The sequence below is a fragment of the Balaenoptera musculus genome, chromosome 10 (genome assembly GCF_009873245.2).
Source record: "Balaenoptera musculus isolate JJ_BM4_2016_0621 chromosome 10, mBalMus1.pri.v3, whole genome shotgun sequence".
NCBI classification, from domain to species: domain Eukaryota; kingdom Metazoa; phylum Chordata; class Mammalia; order Artiodactyla; family Balaenopteridae; genus Balaenoptera; species Balaenoptera musculus.
The window spans coordinates 56,728,014-56,744,657 of NC_045794.1; the positions used below are offsets into that span (position 1 = coordinate 56,728,014).

A 16,644-nucleotide genomic window follows, 5' to 3' on the forward strand; every position below is an offset into this window, starting at 1 on the left:
GGGCAGGGCCCTCCAGCAGAAAAAGAAAGAAAATCCATCCGATGCCCTAGCCTCATGTTTATGTACAGGGACCTGAAGGTACTTAACCCCTTCCAACATTCGGCTCAGAATCTCAAGAAAGATTGGAGAAAACAACACTCCCACTTTTAATCCTCTAGTGGTCCTTGGCTCCAAATTCCTCCTTTGCTTTAAATGCCTCGTAGATCAAAGCAAATGCTGAGGGGGGATAAGCATCTATTTGCAGAGACATCCTGTGTCATTGTCAGTGTTCCCATTCTGAGGTAGGCCTGGGAGGATTTTCTCCAGAAAGGTCTTTTCCTGATGAAACCTGTTGGAGTGTTTGTGTCTAGGGATGATTGCCCAGGAGGTGCAAGAGATCCTGCCCAGAGCCGTGAGGGAGGTTGGCCATGTCACTTGTGAAAATGGAGAGATGCTGGAGAACTTCCTCATGGTGGATAAGGTAACCCTGAACAGATACCTACCCTAGAGCTCTAACCCCACGGGCGAACCCCCTTCTGTGGTATCACAATGCACGGAACATCCAACCGGGAAACGGGACAGTAGAAAAAAATTCTTCACTGAGTTGTGGAGTAGGTAGGTATCAGTTATCCCACACTGGTCATAGGTACCAAAAAGAAGTCTCATAAGGGAAAAGGAAAAAGGACTATACAACAGTAAGCACTGGAGTCCAGTGAGTCTTGTTGGAGGAACACTGGCCCTGGGACAGTCCACTTAGCAGAAGTGCCCTTCAAACAAGGACCAAACATCAGGAGAAATAGTGACAGCAAGTTCTGATTAGACTTTGTCTTGAAAAATGGAACTAAAACTTACGAAAGTGTCATTTCTCTCACATAATATCATTTAAGTTATAATTAAAACAATGTGCTCCCCTTAGAATGATTGAAGACTGAGTGAAGTGTTGAATTTTTTTTTTTTTGGAGCACAGTTTTTCAACAAAACTATATGTTTGACTTTCGCAGCACAATCATAAAGTGGGTCATTTTTACAAAGATATTCATGAGCCTCATCGTTTTTCCTCAGGGGCCTGTCAGAATTCTTTGATATTCAAATCATTCTCTTTTGAAGGAATGTCACCATCCTTGTAGATTATTTCCTCTTCGCTTGTTAAGGAGTCTAAGCCTGCCATTTCCTCGCTTGCCGATGCTTTGGTTGTGATTTGAGTGGTTCTCCGAGATCATGTCTATTAATTCTGTGAAACTCTGCATCTTTTGCGAGGTTTGCAAATTCACTCTGCGGCTGATTTGCTTTACATCACATTATTATATTTGATGATGGAGGGAAGGCTGATAGGCATGGGGTTTTCAGGGCAGTAGGTAGAGATGTTTGAGTGGAGACTGATTCGTAATTTGTCAGTTCCTTGGGGCAGTGCTTCCCAAACTTCAAAGTGTACACGAATCAGTAGGGGAGTTATTAAAATGCAGATTCTGGTTAAGCAAGAATGGAGTGAGACCTGAGATCCTGAATTTCTAACCAGTCTCCAGGTGAAGCCAATTCTGCCAGTCCTGCTGGTCAGCAAGGCACACTTGGAGTAGCAACGTAGAGGGTATGTCTTCATGTTGGGCCCTTCCACAGTCTTCTACCTACAAGCTCTTGGACAGCAAATACTTCGATAACAGCACTGGATGGCCTGCTCACTGGGCCGCAAGGGCCGAGTGGCGGAAGTCGAGTTACTTCCTCCTGTCTCCCAGGACCACGTCCTCCACAGAAGAAATTCTTTGGTCTCTCACACCGAGGCTATCACTTCACTTGAGAGGTGTTACCATCAGAAATTTATCTTTTTTTAACTAAAAAAATTGTTTTGGCCATGCCATGCAGCGGGTGGGATCTTAGTTCCCAGACCAGGGATCGAACCTGGGGCCCCGGCAGTGAGCACGCTGAGTCCTAACCACCGGACCATCAGGGAATTCCCCAGAAATTTATTTTTAAGAATAAAACACTAAAGTTTTTTTTGTAATTTGCTTAAAATATAAACTATTTTATATATACTAAAATATAAAATATATTCAGAGGTATTTGTAAAATAAAGTCACCCTCACTCTCTTGCATTTTCATAAGCTTCCTAGGTTGAGAGAAAAGAGCAGAGGCACAGCTGTCAGCCTCAGGGTACGGCCTTGGGAGTGTGTCACCAGGCTGCCAAGGTGGGGCTCTTGGCGTTTCATCTGGTAGCAGCTGTATCACTTCTGGGTGTGGCCCTTCCCTAGAACACTCAGGAAGGAGATTTCTATGTTTCCTGTGTAGGTAACGCCTGCCCGGGGCCTTAGGACTGTCACTGTTCAGCAAAATAATTAGTTCTCCCCTGGCCCAGTGTCTTCCCGTTCCCAGGTGAGTTGAAGGGAGACAGTCAAGATGATTAGCAACAGGAGTTCCGAGGGCCAACCCCTCACTTTCCCAGGGGAGGTTACACCCCAAGTTCATTCCTAGGGAGCCAAGTGCAGAGACCTGGGAAAGCGGGGGTGGCATTCCCGTTCCAGGCAGCCAGGTTCATTCATCACCTGAGGAGCAGTCCATGCCAAGGGGGCACTGAGTTTATAAATAAGTAAAACTGACAGGAGTCCAGAATGGAAAAGGGGCGATTCTCTTAGTAACAGGATCTTGTAGTGATACAATCTATGGTGACGTCACTAAGGCCACACCTCCATACTCCGAAGGCCGGCTTTCTTCTTTGGCTCACTTCTGTGGATAGACTTCAATTGCTGGTTTAATCCTCAACACTGTGGAATATCCCTCTTCTACGTTATAAGTACTTCCCAGAATACCCTTTATTCTCTCATTAAGAACGCAGGGTATGTGGCTCCTGTTGTCCCATGCTCTTTGTTCACTGATAAGAAGGATGTACAGATAACCTCTTGCTTTCCTGGACTCTTCCTTATTCACGTGGGCACCGTGGCAACCTTGACTGCCGCGCCCAGGGCTGTTGGTTTTCAAGACCTTCGCTAGGATTTCCCGGGCTTTGTGTGCTATAGTAACAGGTGGAGATCCAATTAAGATACAGTCTCTCCCTCTGCACTCCAGTTCTCTTCCCCCAGATGTCTCTTTTTTATAAGGAAATTCTCATTGAAGCTAAAATGCAAACTAGAACGTGGAAATGTTAAAATGTTGTGCTCCGTGACTACTGTATCATTTCCACATGTACTTTGCAACGTGGTACCGAAATAGGAAAGAGAATGGCTGGATCTTTACAGACTGTCCATACAACCAGCGAACGCTGGAGATCAGCGATGTCAGCCAAAGTTGGTACAAGCCACTTTTCTTTCTCTTCTTAACAGGAGAGATGACCTTGCAAGATAAACTTCTCTTATACGGGGTGATTTACTGCTTCTCATAAATTTCTCATGGTTCGCGTGGCCCAGTGAAAGCTCAGCCATGGGAGGTAGTGAAAGGACTCGGGGCTGATACTGAGAGCAAGGGGGCCTTAGAGTGGACACCCTTGTCTCCTCCTGCATTCGACCACTGGGGCTCTGCTTTTTGGCGTGTTCATCTATCTCTTTACTTGACGACTTTTAAAATTTGTTTCTGTGATTATTTGGGAACAGGTGGTTAGATTTCCTGAGCATTATTATTAGGTGTACTTGGTGTAAGAAGAATGCACACAATAAATGTAAGAACTGCCTTAAACAAATGCACAACCGAGTCTATGTAAAGATGAGGTTCATCTTATGGTTCACTAGCCTTGAATAATCTGTATGTGCGTGTTTTTAAGACTGCATGTCACAAGCCACCCTGCCATAACCTAGTATGTGGCTACTTTTTACTCATTGATTCTATTTTTCCTGCAATCATAATGTGGCAGGAATTGTCTATTTGAGTCATGAAAGGGTAAATAACACTTGGTTCCTGTCTTCAAGTAGCTGACAGTCTAAGCAGGATGATGTGACAGGTACACAAGAAATAATGCTCTAAGTTACAACGTGAGATGTAATAAATCTATGGGATGCATAAAGTGCCACATCAGTTCAGAGGAGGGAGAGAGGCTATCTGGAGACTAGGCAAGTGTTCTCAGATGGAAAGGAAGGGGGGAGATTGAGAGACAAGGGAAGGAAGACATTGGTGGACCGTGGGGACTGAGGGTGTGGCTGGCGGCAGTGAGGAGAGCATCACAAGAGGCCTCCCAAGCCTTCCTTTTTCTCACCCACGGGGTCCAGTTAGACAACAAGTCCTGCTGTTCTTACTTGGGTGCTATCTCTTGTATATCATATTCCTTCTTTATTCTCTTTATTTTCTCCATTTTTATCCGTAGCTATTATAACAACCTCCTAACTGACCTGCTAGCTGCTAGTAGAATCATTTTCCTTAAAAACAAAACAAAACAAAACGAATCTCTGATCTTATAATCTCCCTTTCCCAGTTTTGGCTCTTCATTGGCTTATTATTATAACCCTCCACAATCTGGATGGAATCTTCTCTTTCTGACTCATTTCCTAACACTCATACCCCCCAACCCCCAAACACCTTCAGAATATGATGTATCTGCACACACAGGCACAGTCTTGTTCCTAGCTCCTCCCCCGCCAGCCTTTTTTCTGTTCCTCACACTCCAAGTTTGTTTCTGCCTCGAGCTGTTCTGTTGATTGTTCTCTGCCATGAAGACTCTCCCTTCAGATGATCTCATCATTTGGATTGCAAAGCAAGACCTTCCCTGACCACCTTGTCTAAAAGAGTCTCCATGGCACTCGATTTCACTCTGTAAGATCCAGGGCCACTGCGAGGGTGTAGAGTGCCTTTGCAGTAATGAGAAAAAGGAGCTCCCTCTGGCTGGCGCAGACCTCATCCTCCCCCTCAGCTGGGTCTCTGTGCAGGGGATACACTGCAAACTTGCTCACAGCAGCCTGGAGACTTCTGTCCCTAACTGAAATGATCTTGTTTATTTGCCTACTTGTTTTTTGCCAGTCTCCCCAGGTAGTTGTATGAGAACAAAAAAATCTTCTATATTTTTCAAAACTGTACCTCCAATACTTTATATGAGGTGTTAACCCCAGGGCTTAGAGTACTGGAGGAATTCAACATATCTTGGTTGATTGAGTTAATGAATTCTGTGATGGCTGGATTGCTCCTGTCCTCACACTGCCTTAGGCCTCTGGATAGACAGCTTCTAGAGTATCCATCACATTGTGTTGTCATTCTCTGTTTGGTGTCTCCTCCACTGCACTGTGAGCTTCTTGAGGTCAGAGAATGTGCCTCGTCAACCCTGTGTTGTTTAGAACAGTATCTGATACCTCGTGGGTTCTCAATAAGACTTTATGTTAATGCATGAGTTTTTGAATCTCAGTGAAAGGAAGAGACGTGGTTCTATCAACATAAGGCAGTTTGAAGGAGAAGTGGTTTTCTAGGGGAAAAGATGGGTTCAGTTTCGAGTTTGAGATGTCAGCTTGAACATTCAGATGAAAACATCCAGAGGTGACTGGGAGTGTGGAACATGAGACAGAAGTTGGGGGTCAAGGGGGAGCTACAGACAGGGGTGAAGATATTAATTCATAAGGAAAAGGTCATGGACGCAGGTCACAGATGGGAAGCCTGTGGCCCAGTCTGGCCTGCAGACATCTTTCCCTCACGGTGTTTTAAAATTTTTCAAATGTGTTGCTTACCTTTAAAAATTAGGAGATCTTCACACAAATTTTGGATTTCCCGTTCCCTTGAAATATCAGATCTGGTGACATGGTGCTGAGGAGCGACTCCCCCAGAGGGGCTTGGGCAGCCTCACATCTCTGCTTCCTGTTACCTGCCTGGCCCTGCAGGCGCTCAAGTTCATATAGGATGAGAAACAAAGAGGGCTAAAGACAGCAGAACACTTCCAGGAGGGTCTATAGGAGAAGGAGAGGCCCTGGGAAGGCTGAAGGATTGGGTGAAGGTAGGAGGAGAACATGGGGCAAACACAGTGTCAAAAAGCCAAGTGGGCAGAGAGGATCAATAAGGAAATGGGGAGGAGATGGAGGAGATGGGAGGAAAATGAACCTTACCAAGATCTCTTTGATTTTGACGATTAAAAATTCCCTAATAGTATATGGCACACCAGTTTAAGAGCATGAATTTCAGCATCAGATAAAAGTTTGTCCAGAACTTGGCTCAGCCAGTTTGGGGGATTATAAGGTCATCTTTAAAGCTATTCAAAACAAAATTTTATTCTTTACAGTTCTGCAGTAAACTAACTTTAGTATGGTGAGTTGAAATTCTACCTTAATCACTTTTTCCCCCAATGAAACAGTTGCTTTCATAAATGAATTTTTTTAATGCAAATCTTCTTAGGACCACAACTTTTAGGTCCACAACATAGTATAACTGATAAATGGTTAATCATTAATAAATTTTTTTCAGGTGCCGCTCAAAGATACCACCACTTTGGGTGTCTCTGAAATGACTTATTTTTTTTTTATAGAGTGACAAATACTATTTTTCATTTTTAAATATAGAAAAACTGAGTTATAAAAAATTATATTCGTTTAAGTTCATATAGCCAGCCCAGAATCTAAATGGGTTTTTTTTAAAGGTCCTACTCAGCAGTTAGTTTAAAAGTCCCTTCTTTTCTCATCAAGAGAGGAAATAAAATTCATTCATTAGTTGCAGTGATGTTCCCCACAGGAGGTTAGTATTCCCCGTTGCACTCACTGATTGATTTGACTCCAAGCCGAAGGATTAGAGTTAATATGCTATTAAAACCAACCCTGGATATTTTAACAACTGATCACCTGTTTGTAGATCATCTTCTTTCCCAGGAACTTCTTACACTGGCAGCAGGGAGAAAATTCTCTTGTTTCTAAATTTTAGAGAGAAATATGCCACTTATTGTTTTCTTGGGAAATTTCTTTTTGTAGTTATGTCTTCTTAAAAAGTAATTGCTATTTATTTTTTTCCATGCATTTAAACAAGGTGGGTTGATGGATGGACAGATGGAGAGACGTGTGATAAAGGAAATAGAACACTATGCTAATTGTGGAATTTACGTCTGGGGGTATATGGGCATTTACTCTACAATTTTTTAAAAACTTTTCTGTATGCTTGGAAATTTTAGTAATAAAATGTTGGGAAAAGAATCATTGTTCCAGACATCTAAAACTGCAATTTAAATATTGTGTCAGAAGGTGGTGGCAATGCTTTGAAAATCAGATAGCCCCGTTTATTCAGGCCTTCACTGATTTAGTACCTGGAATTTCACATTTTATTTACCAAAGTGGAATTTAGTTAAAATGGCTGAACGTATGCCAAAGTCTTCAAAGAGACTATTTTTTTAGTAATTTCTTATAAAGTCTTTAAGGATACTTCAGTCCCTTTTTGATGATGCTGACTTTTCTTCATCTGTGAAATGTGGCCACTAGGTCAGAACTGCTTCCTCCCTGTAGGTATAGTTTAGTTCCCTTGGGCTTCATCCATTAAGTTCCCAGTCTACTGAGCTCGGTCTCAGATATTCAGAGTCCGTCACTGCCTTCAAGCTACTCAAACTGAGTAAGAGCACTGAGAGTAAGTAAAGAAACTTTGAACTAGAGTGGTAGCTCTCAAGATGTGAAATCCCTTTCTTTTTTTTTTTTTTCTCCAGTAGATTTTCCTCTTTCATCTCTATTATTGGAACTTTAGAGTGGAGGTACTACCCTCTTCTTTGTACTGCTCTTTTTATTACATTTTTTCTTCTCTGCATTCCCATTTCCTCTTCCATCCAGCTCCCCACAACAATGGCAGCCACGCTAATGTGTATCATATATATCCTTGGATAGTCAGGATTTCTGGAACATTATTAGTGTTGTTTTTGAATGTCTTAAATTTCTTTGAATTATATACATCTGCTCAGAGTCTGATACGTGGAATTCCTCGGCATATGTCCTTACATTCTCCTCCTCGAGTGATGGCCTCTTCCAGCTCTGCTGACCACAACTTTGCAGTGATGAACGTTCTCACACAGGCCTCCTTGTGAATCTGTGGGAGGTTTTCCCTGGCACGCATACTGGAGGTGGGGTATAGGATACACACAGCCTTAATTCTATGAAATGCTGTCAGATTGTTGGTCAGCTCCAGCTCACAACAGCAGCACATGAGGCTGACTGCTTCTCTGTATCCTCATCAACACCTGACATTATCAGACTTTCTAAATTTTTCAATTCTAATTGGGGTAAAGTGGTATCTTACTGTTTTAATTTGTCTTTCTCTGATGAGTAACAAAGTTGTGCATCTCTTTCTTATGTTAGCTATTTAGATTTCTCCTTATATGAATTGTTTGGCCCAGTTTTCCATTGGGTTACCTGTCTTTTTCAGGATGAGAATATACTTTTCCACTTGATGCTGTTATTTTATTTTTTCCCAGTGCTCTCAAAGATAAAATAGACCAAATCTATACCAATGGCTTAAGATAGTAACAATTATTTTCTATTTCAATGGTTTCCTTCCTGGTGCTAATTACAACTTAAAACTATATCATATACTTCTGGTTTACTTGCTCTTGGCCAATCTCCCCACTAGGAAACATGCTCTATGAGGGCAGAGATCCTGTCTACCTTATCTGATTGTTTTCTCCCTGTACTTAAGACAGTGGTTAGCACATCATAGGTGCTTGATAAAGAACTATTGATTCTGTTCATTAACTGAATATTGAGCTACATGTGCCAGGTACTGAGTTGGCCCTGAGGAGTCATAAGACACTGCCCTCAAAAGGAGCTCACTGGTCACCCAGAAAGAGAAGAAATCAAAGAATTACAATAAACGGTGCCACGTGTTAGTTCAACTGGAAACTTGCCTCAAAGGACTCAAGCCCTTCCACAGAAAATTACATTTAAACTGAGATAACAAAAATTAAGCAAGAATTCTAAAGCAAACAAAGGGCAACAATTAAAACACATAATTTGAAACAGTTTTATGAACTTGTACTCTCCCCATTTAAGACAGAGGTCAAAATACAACATCCAGGGAAATGAGCCCAGGAGTTGTCGTCTTTGCAAGAGAACTCTGCATGGGAGGGAAAGCTCACCTCCAGGGATCTGTGGGAAGTTCAGCTGAAGTCTGAGCTCCTACACCACCTCAGCAGCCTGCTTTTCTGGTTTGAGGATTCTAGTTTTTTTTAAATCCATGTCAAGGCCTGGTGAGCTGTCCACAAATAAACTCTTGGACAAAGATCTAAAGCTGAGTTTATCCAAAGCCTAAACAATTGCCAGGCACACCCATTGGCTAAAAGACAGATTTTCTCCCTTTGACAATCACTTTCATAATACTCAATTACAGGCTGTTTTAGTCCCATGATTTTATCATAAAAACATCAGTCCATGCAACATCAGATGCCACAAGGAGAGATTTTCAAGTCTGTGACTCTCACTGGAAAAGAAAGAAGAGCCTATTTCAACTTCTCAAAGCATTCTTTGCTCTCAGGCTTTGTTACCCTTACTCAGTGTTTTTGGACGGAGGACAAGCTGTAGTTCCCAAAGAGAGGAGAAATCAAGTCCCCTGCCTGGCCGCCCCCCAGCGTTGGGGCTCATTTATCGTCAGTCCTGCAAGGGACCCAGGAGCTTGCAAACTGCCTTCTACAGAGTCTAAGTGTTTCCTAGGGGATGAAGGGGAACTGAAGGGACGGTCATCTGTTTCCATCAGTGGAGGCCATGTGGCGGGTTACAAGAGAGTCACTAGCCCATCGCATTGAGGATGCTGAGCACTAGTGTTTCTTTCCTTAATTCACCTGAATTTCCTAACGTGGAAAGGGAATTTGGAATACAGATTTTGCTTTTCTGAGGAAAACCTCAGGTAAAAAAATAAACTGGACATTTGGCCAGTCTGTTCAATTTCACCAGAGAGCAAGGTTATGAGTGCCTCAGGGCATGCATCACCCCTGTGAGAATATTCACTCATTTAATCTTCAAGTCTGTCCTGTGTTACTGCCCTGTGCCGGAGAATCCGCTGTGGACGAGAGGCAGGCCGTGTCTCCAGGGGTTTATAACACTGGTAAACATGACACCAAGTGAAAGGGAGGTGGGCGGAGAGGGAGGACAGCTGGTTTAGGCAGAGGGAGCGGCCAGAGACGAGGGGATACATGATCCATGTTCTGTGACCGGCACAAGGTTCAATATGATTAGAGCACAGCGTGTGAAGGGGGCTATGTGAAAGGAGAGGCTTCAACAGAGACACACTCTAAGCTAAATAATGTCTCTGATTTCACAAACACCTCCCTGTTGTCTTCCTGTGCACTTATACTTCACAAACTGCCCTACGTGTCCTTTCAAAAAACATGCTCACGCTGTCCATAGGTCCCCTCACCCCAAAGCAAGTCTTTTAAACAGTGGGTGAAAATTCTCATGTGATTTGAAGCAGTGGCCACTGCCCCCAAACCCAATCTCATGAGCAATTTTTGGTGGCAAGCTGGTTTAATCATTTTTACATCACAATTATAAAGCTACATTTTAGTTGAGGTAGTGGATCCCATTTGAAATGGTTAATAATAACTGGATGAGTTGATTAATTAAATTAGATTCAATTATAAAATAGTTCTTAACCAACAGTGGGTGTCAGATGGGGAAGCTTTTCAAAATGCCCCAGCCTTATGCCCTTCTCTGTCCTAACGAATACGAACCTCTATCTGCGAGTTGGACACTTAGAAAAAGTTCCTCAGACATCTAGGTGCACATTCGTGGTTAAAAGAACCCATGGAGACCTTACCACTTGCACTGAAAAGGTTATTTTCAGAAAACTCTAGATTATGTTTTTGAACATATTTGTACTGACTTTACTGTGATGATAGAGGACAAGAAATCAGAAGTCTTTTAATAAGAAGCAATCCCAATAACATGTCCTAGAAATTAATTTTTTTGGTAACCTCCGATTGGATCCATAAAGTCAGGGCCATCATTACTATCAGGAAGGTAGTAGTAAATTCCCTCTCCACCTCTATTTCCTCTTAGATAGGAAAACACATGAATTATCTTCTTGCCCGTTGAATCTACCTGGAAGATGTATGGTGTTGGCATATTTGAGTTGCAGAAATCAGAGCTGGCTTTTCATCATTATTGACACATAACTGGACAATTGCAGCCATCGCTTATATGCCATTAGCAGCATTAAAAGTCCTGTGGGGAGACATGGCAGAAAGAACTGACTGTGGTTTAGAGGGGACATTAATATCATTCTCCACTGTCTGCTTTGGTTTGAGCTAAATCACAAATTACTGTATCAAGCAAACATTTTTTAAAAAGAAGGAGGAAAAAAGGAAGCCAGTTGCCAAGAAAAATTAAAAATATTATTAGGTATGGTAGTGCCAGTGAGGATGGAGAGAAGTAGGTAGATTCAGGAAATTTAGAATGTTGAACTGACAGCACTGTGTGATGGATTTCCTGTGGGGAAGGAGTCAGAGATGATGGCTGGGAACCTGTGCTGGACTGCTGGGTGGACATCGACCAACCATGTGACCGACTCTAAATATTACAGTTATAATTCTACTATAAGGCTTTCTACTAAACACAGTAAATAGTCATGTGACATTTACTATGGTTTAGAACCATAGAAAGTCATTCTTATCTTCACGATTTCTGCCTTATTTTTATAAAACAAATTTAGAAGTAAAGGAAAATCTATACCAGAATTAGAAAATTTAGAACAGCTTTTGTCAAGAGATTTTTTTTTCGCTTTGTTTTTGTTTTGTGATTTATTTTTTAACATTTTTTTTTAATTAATTTATTTATTCATTTATTTAATTTTTGGTTGCATTGGGTCTTTGCTGCTGCACGCGGGCTTCCCCCAGCTGCAGTGAGCGGGGGCCACTCCCCGCCGCGGGGCGCAGGCCTCTCATTGCGGCGGCCTCTCCCGTTGCGGAGCACGGGCTCTAGGCGCGCAGGCTTCAGTAGTTGCGGCACACAGGCTTCAGCAGTTGTGGCTCACGGGCTCCAGAGCGCAGGCTCAGCAGTTGTGGCGCACGGGCCCAGCCGCTCCACGGCATGTGGGATCTTCCCAGACCAGGGCTCGAACCCGTGTCCCCTGCATTGGCAGGCGGACTCCCAACCACTGCGCCACCAGGGAAGCCCCTATTTTTTAACATTTTTAATGAAAAATTTCAAACATATACAAAATGAGAGAGAATAGTAATGAAACATTTATACATTTCACTCAGATTCCACAGTTATCAATTCACGTCCAATCTTGTTTTATTTAAATAAACTATCCTCCCATACAGCTGAATTTTTCTAGCTTTGTTGAGATAAAATTGACATACAGCACAGGGTAAGTTTAAGGTGTACAACATGATGATTTGATAAACTTACATATTGCAAAATGAGTACCACAATAAGGTTAGCTGACATACACATCACCTCATATAATTACATTTTGTGTGTGTGTGGTGAGAACATTTAAGATTTACTTTCTTACCAACTTTCAAGTATATAATATAGTGTTGTTAATTATAGTCAAAATGCTGCACTTTAGATCCCCAGAATTTATTCATCCTAAACCAAATTTGTACATTTTGACCAACATTTCCTCATTTCCCCCACTATCTCAGCCTTTGGCAACCACCAATCTATTCTCTGTTTCCACATATAAGTGATATTATACAGTACTTATATTTCTGTGTCTCACTTATTTCACTTAGTATGACACCTTCAAGGTCCATCCATGTTGTCACAAATGGCAGAATGTTCTTCTTTATCATAGCTGAATAATACATACACACACACACACACACACACACACACACACTTTCTTTATCCATCCATCCACTGATGGACACTTAGGTTGTTTCCATATCTTGGTTATTGTGAATAATGCTGTAATGAACATGGGGGTGCAGATATTTCTTTGAGATAGTGATATCATTTCCTTTGGACATATACCCAGATATGGGATTGCTCGATCATATTCATATGGTAGTTCTATTTTTAATTTTTGTATAACTTCCAAGCTGTTTGCCATGGTGCCTATGCCAATTTACATTCCCACCAACAGAAGGATTCCCTTTTTTCCAGATCCTTGTTATCTCTTGTCTTTTTGATAACAGCCATCCTAACAGGTGTGAGGTGATATCTCATTGTGGTTTTTATTTGCACTTCCCTGATGATTAGTAATGTTGAGTGTCTTTTCTTGTACATGTTGCCCATTTGTATGTCTTCTTTGGAAAAATATTTATTCAGGTTTTCTGCCCATTTTTAAATTGGAATATTTGTTTGTTTGTTTATTGCTATTGAGTTGTTGCATTCCTTATATATTTTGAATATTAAACCCTTATCAGATATATGGCTTGCAAGTATTTTCTCCCATTCAGTAGGCTGGCTTTTAATTTTGTTGGTTATTTCTTTTGCTACACAGAAGTTTTGGTTTGATGTAGTCCCACTTTTGTTTGTTTGTTTGCTTTTGTGGATTGTACTTTTGGTCTTGTCCAAAATATGGTTGCCAAGACAGGAGATTTTTCCCTATGTTTTCTTCTAAGAGTTTTACAATTTTAGGTTTTACATTTAAGTCTTTAACACATTTTGAGTTAATTTTTGTAAGTGGTGTAAGATAGAGGTCCAATTTCTTACTTTTGCATGTAAATATCAGATTTTCCCAACATCATTTATTGAGGAAAATATCTTTTCCCCATTGAGTATTCTTGACTTCCTTGTCAAATATTAATTGACCGTATGTGTGTGTTTATTTCTGGACTCTCAGTTTTGTTCCATTGGTCTATGTATCTATTTTTATGCCAGTACCATACTGTTTTGATTATGATAGCTTTGTATTATAGTTTGAAATCAGGAAGTGTGATGCCTCCAGCCTTGTTCTTTCTCAGAATTGCTTTGAATATTTGGGATCTTTTGTGGTTCTGTACCAATTTTATGATTAGTTTTTCTATTTCTGTGAAAAATGCCATTGGAATTTTGACAGGGATTGCATTGGCTCTATAGATGGCTTTGAGTAGGATGGACATGCTAACAATGTTAATTCTTCCAAACCAAGAGCACAGGATATTTTTCCATTTATTTGTGTCTTCATCATTTCTTTCATAAATGTCTAATAATTTTCAGTGTACAGATGTTTCACCTCATTGGTTAAATTTATCCCTAAGTATTTTCATTGTTTTTAATGCTATTGTAAATGGGATTCTTTATTTCTTTTTCAAATTGTTCATTATTAGTGTATGGAAACATAGCTTATTTCTGTAAGTTGATTTTTCATCCTACAACTTTACTGAATTCACTTATTAGTTCTATTTTTTTGATGGAGTCTTTAGGATTTTCTGTATCCAAGATCATATCATCTTCAACAGAAACAGTCTTACTTTTTCCTTCCCAAATTGGATGCCTTTTATTTCTTTTTATTGTCTAGTTGCTCTGTCTAGGACTTCCAGTACTGTGCTGAATAGAAACAGGGAGAGTGGGCATGTCTTGTCTTGTTCTTGACCTTAGAGGAAAAGCTTTCAGCTTTTCATCATTAAGTGTACATGTTAGCTGTGGTCTTGTCATATATGGCTTCTATTATGTTGAGGTATATTTTATCTATACTTAATTTGTTGAGAGTTTTCATCATGAAAGGATGTTGAATTTTGTCAAAATCTTTTTCTCCATCTATTGAAATGACCATATAATTTTTATCCTTCATTTTGTTAGTGGAGTGTATCACATTGATTGATTTGCATATATTGAACCATTCTTGTATCCCAGGAATAAATCCTTCTTGATCATGACATATGATTCTTTTAATGTATTGCTGAATTCAGTTTGCTAATATTTTGTTGAAGACTTTTGCATGTATGTTCATCAGAGATATTGACCTGTAATTGTCTCTTCTTGTAGTGTTCTTATCTTGCCTTGGTATCAGGGTAATGATGGCCTTTTAAAATGAGTTTGTAGTGGATGGAGTTTCCATTTTTTGGAGGAGTTTGTATTAATTCTTCTTTAAATGCTCATCTTATTGTTTTCTAGCTGTTTTGTAGTTCATTTGTTCTTTTCTTCCTTCTTTGCTGTCTTCGTTTGTGAATCAGTGATTTTCTGTAGTGGTATACTTTGATTCTCTTCTCTTTACCTTTTGTGTATCTACTGTAGGTTTTGCTTTGTGATTACCATGAGGCTTACATAAAACATTTTATAGATTTAACAGTCTATTTTAGGCCAATAACAATTTAACTTTGATCACATACAAAACTATTCCCTTTTACTCCCCCCCCCCCATGTTTTATGCTTTTGGTGTCATAATTTACCTCTTTTTATGTGTGTACCATTAACAGATTATTGAAGCTATAGTTATTTTTAATACTTTTGTCCTTTAACCTCTATGCTAGAGTTAAGTGATTTATACACCATTATATAACGGTATTAGAGTATTCTTAAACTGACTATATACTTACCTTTACCAGTGTGTTTTACACCAGTATGTATGCCTTTAAACTCTATGAACTAAGCCTTAAATCTATAACGTTCAGCTTTTGAATCCTTTCTGAGTGGTTGCTTTACAGTGTTTGAAACCCAGAAAACTTTGGTTTGCATGATGAGAATCTCAAAGACACACAGCCCTGAGTTTGATCCCCAGCCACAAAACAGTCTTTCTATTTTGGCCTTGAGCTCATCACTTTACAACAGTGGACCAGCCTCTATGAGCCCCAAAGAGTGCCATGACATTCTAAACTTGTAAACAGAGGGGGGTGGGGAAGAGGAGTGGTCATGGGATTGGGGTGTGAGTTGATGAGAGCTTTCCAGGATTTTTGTATGGCTAAGAGACAGACACACATGTTCCCAAGACAACTGACGTGTGTGGGTGGGGGAAGGGGTGTCTGGATCCCTGTGGTTTTGGTTGATCTCTCCTTTCTTGCTCTTTCTGACATGTCAGTAACTTTCTTTGAATAGGAAGAATTAAGTGCTGTTGTTTTAAATTTTGTTTAAGCTAAAATATAAATTGCATGTAATAGCTTATGGGATATTAAGACAGAAATCAACACCTCAAGAATCATCCTCTCATTTATAAATGAAGAAACTGAAGCTCAGAGAAGTTGTTATATTTTACCCAGGATCTCACATCTAGCAGGTGGCAGAACTCAGAGAAAAGCCCAGGTCTTCTTTCCTCCCTCCTTCACTTGAGCAATTTGATGCATATTTTACCAGGGAGAACTGGAGTCATTCCTTATGATTTAGTGATGCAAACACAAATCAACATTCAGAAGCCTGTTCTGACTTTCTTTACATCAGTTTTAAATAGAGCATAATAGCCACTGAAAATAAATCTTTGGATTCGAAACTTGACAGTGCCCTTCAGCTCTGTTCTCTCTCTTGGAATACAAGGACATATTTCCATTTTATTGCAAATTGAACATAAGCAGTTTTACTACATAGCCAGAAGTTTGGCAAGACCACTTTAAATTTCAAGCCCCCAGATTTATCTTGAATGAACTTGAGGCTGGGTGTGTATGTGTGTGTGTGTGTATGTAGCCGTTTTCAATAGAGTTTTCCAACTGTCTTTGGATGGGCTGTGGACAGTTGTCTAGTGGTCTCAAACTGTATGTGCTCTGAATTATTTTCATCTTTAGGACCAGATCTTCATGGAAAATGTGGGTGCAGTGAAGCAGCTTTGCAAACTAACCAACAACCTTGAAGAAAGAATAGAAGAGTTAGAAATATGGAACAGAAACCTGGCCAGGCTAAAGCGGCTCAGTAGTTGGAAGTCCTCCGCCAGTGAAGTGAGCTCAATCAGGTACAGAAATTTGGA

General features: G+C 40.5%; 1 protein-coding gene across 1 annotated transcript in view; it reads left to right on the forward strand.

The window, feature by feature from the left end:
• MYRFL (myelin regulatory factor like) overlaps window positions 1-16,644 on the forward strand; it is a 116,250-nt gene that overhangs the window by 77,615 nt on the left and 21,991 nt on the right. The window contains exons 13-14 of the mRNA XM_036865349.1: window positions 351-460; window positions 16,466-16,629. Coding sequence (XP_036721244.1) covers window positions 351-460; window positions 16,466-16,629 — 274 coding nt within the window. The remainder of the gene's footprint in view (window positions 1-350; window positions 461-16,465; window positions 16,630-16,644) is intronic.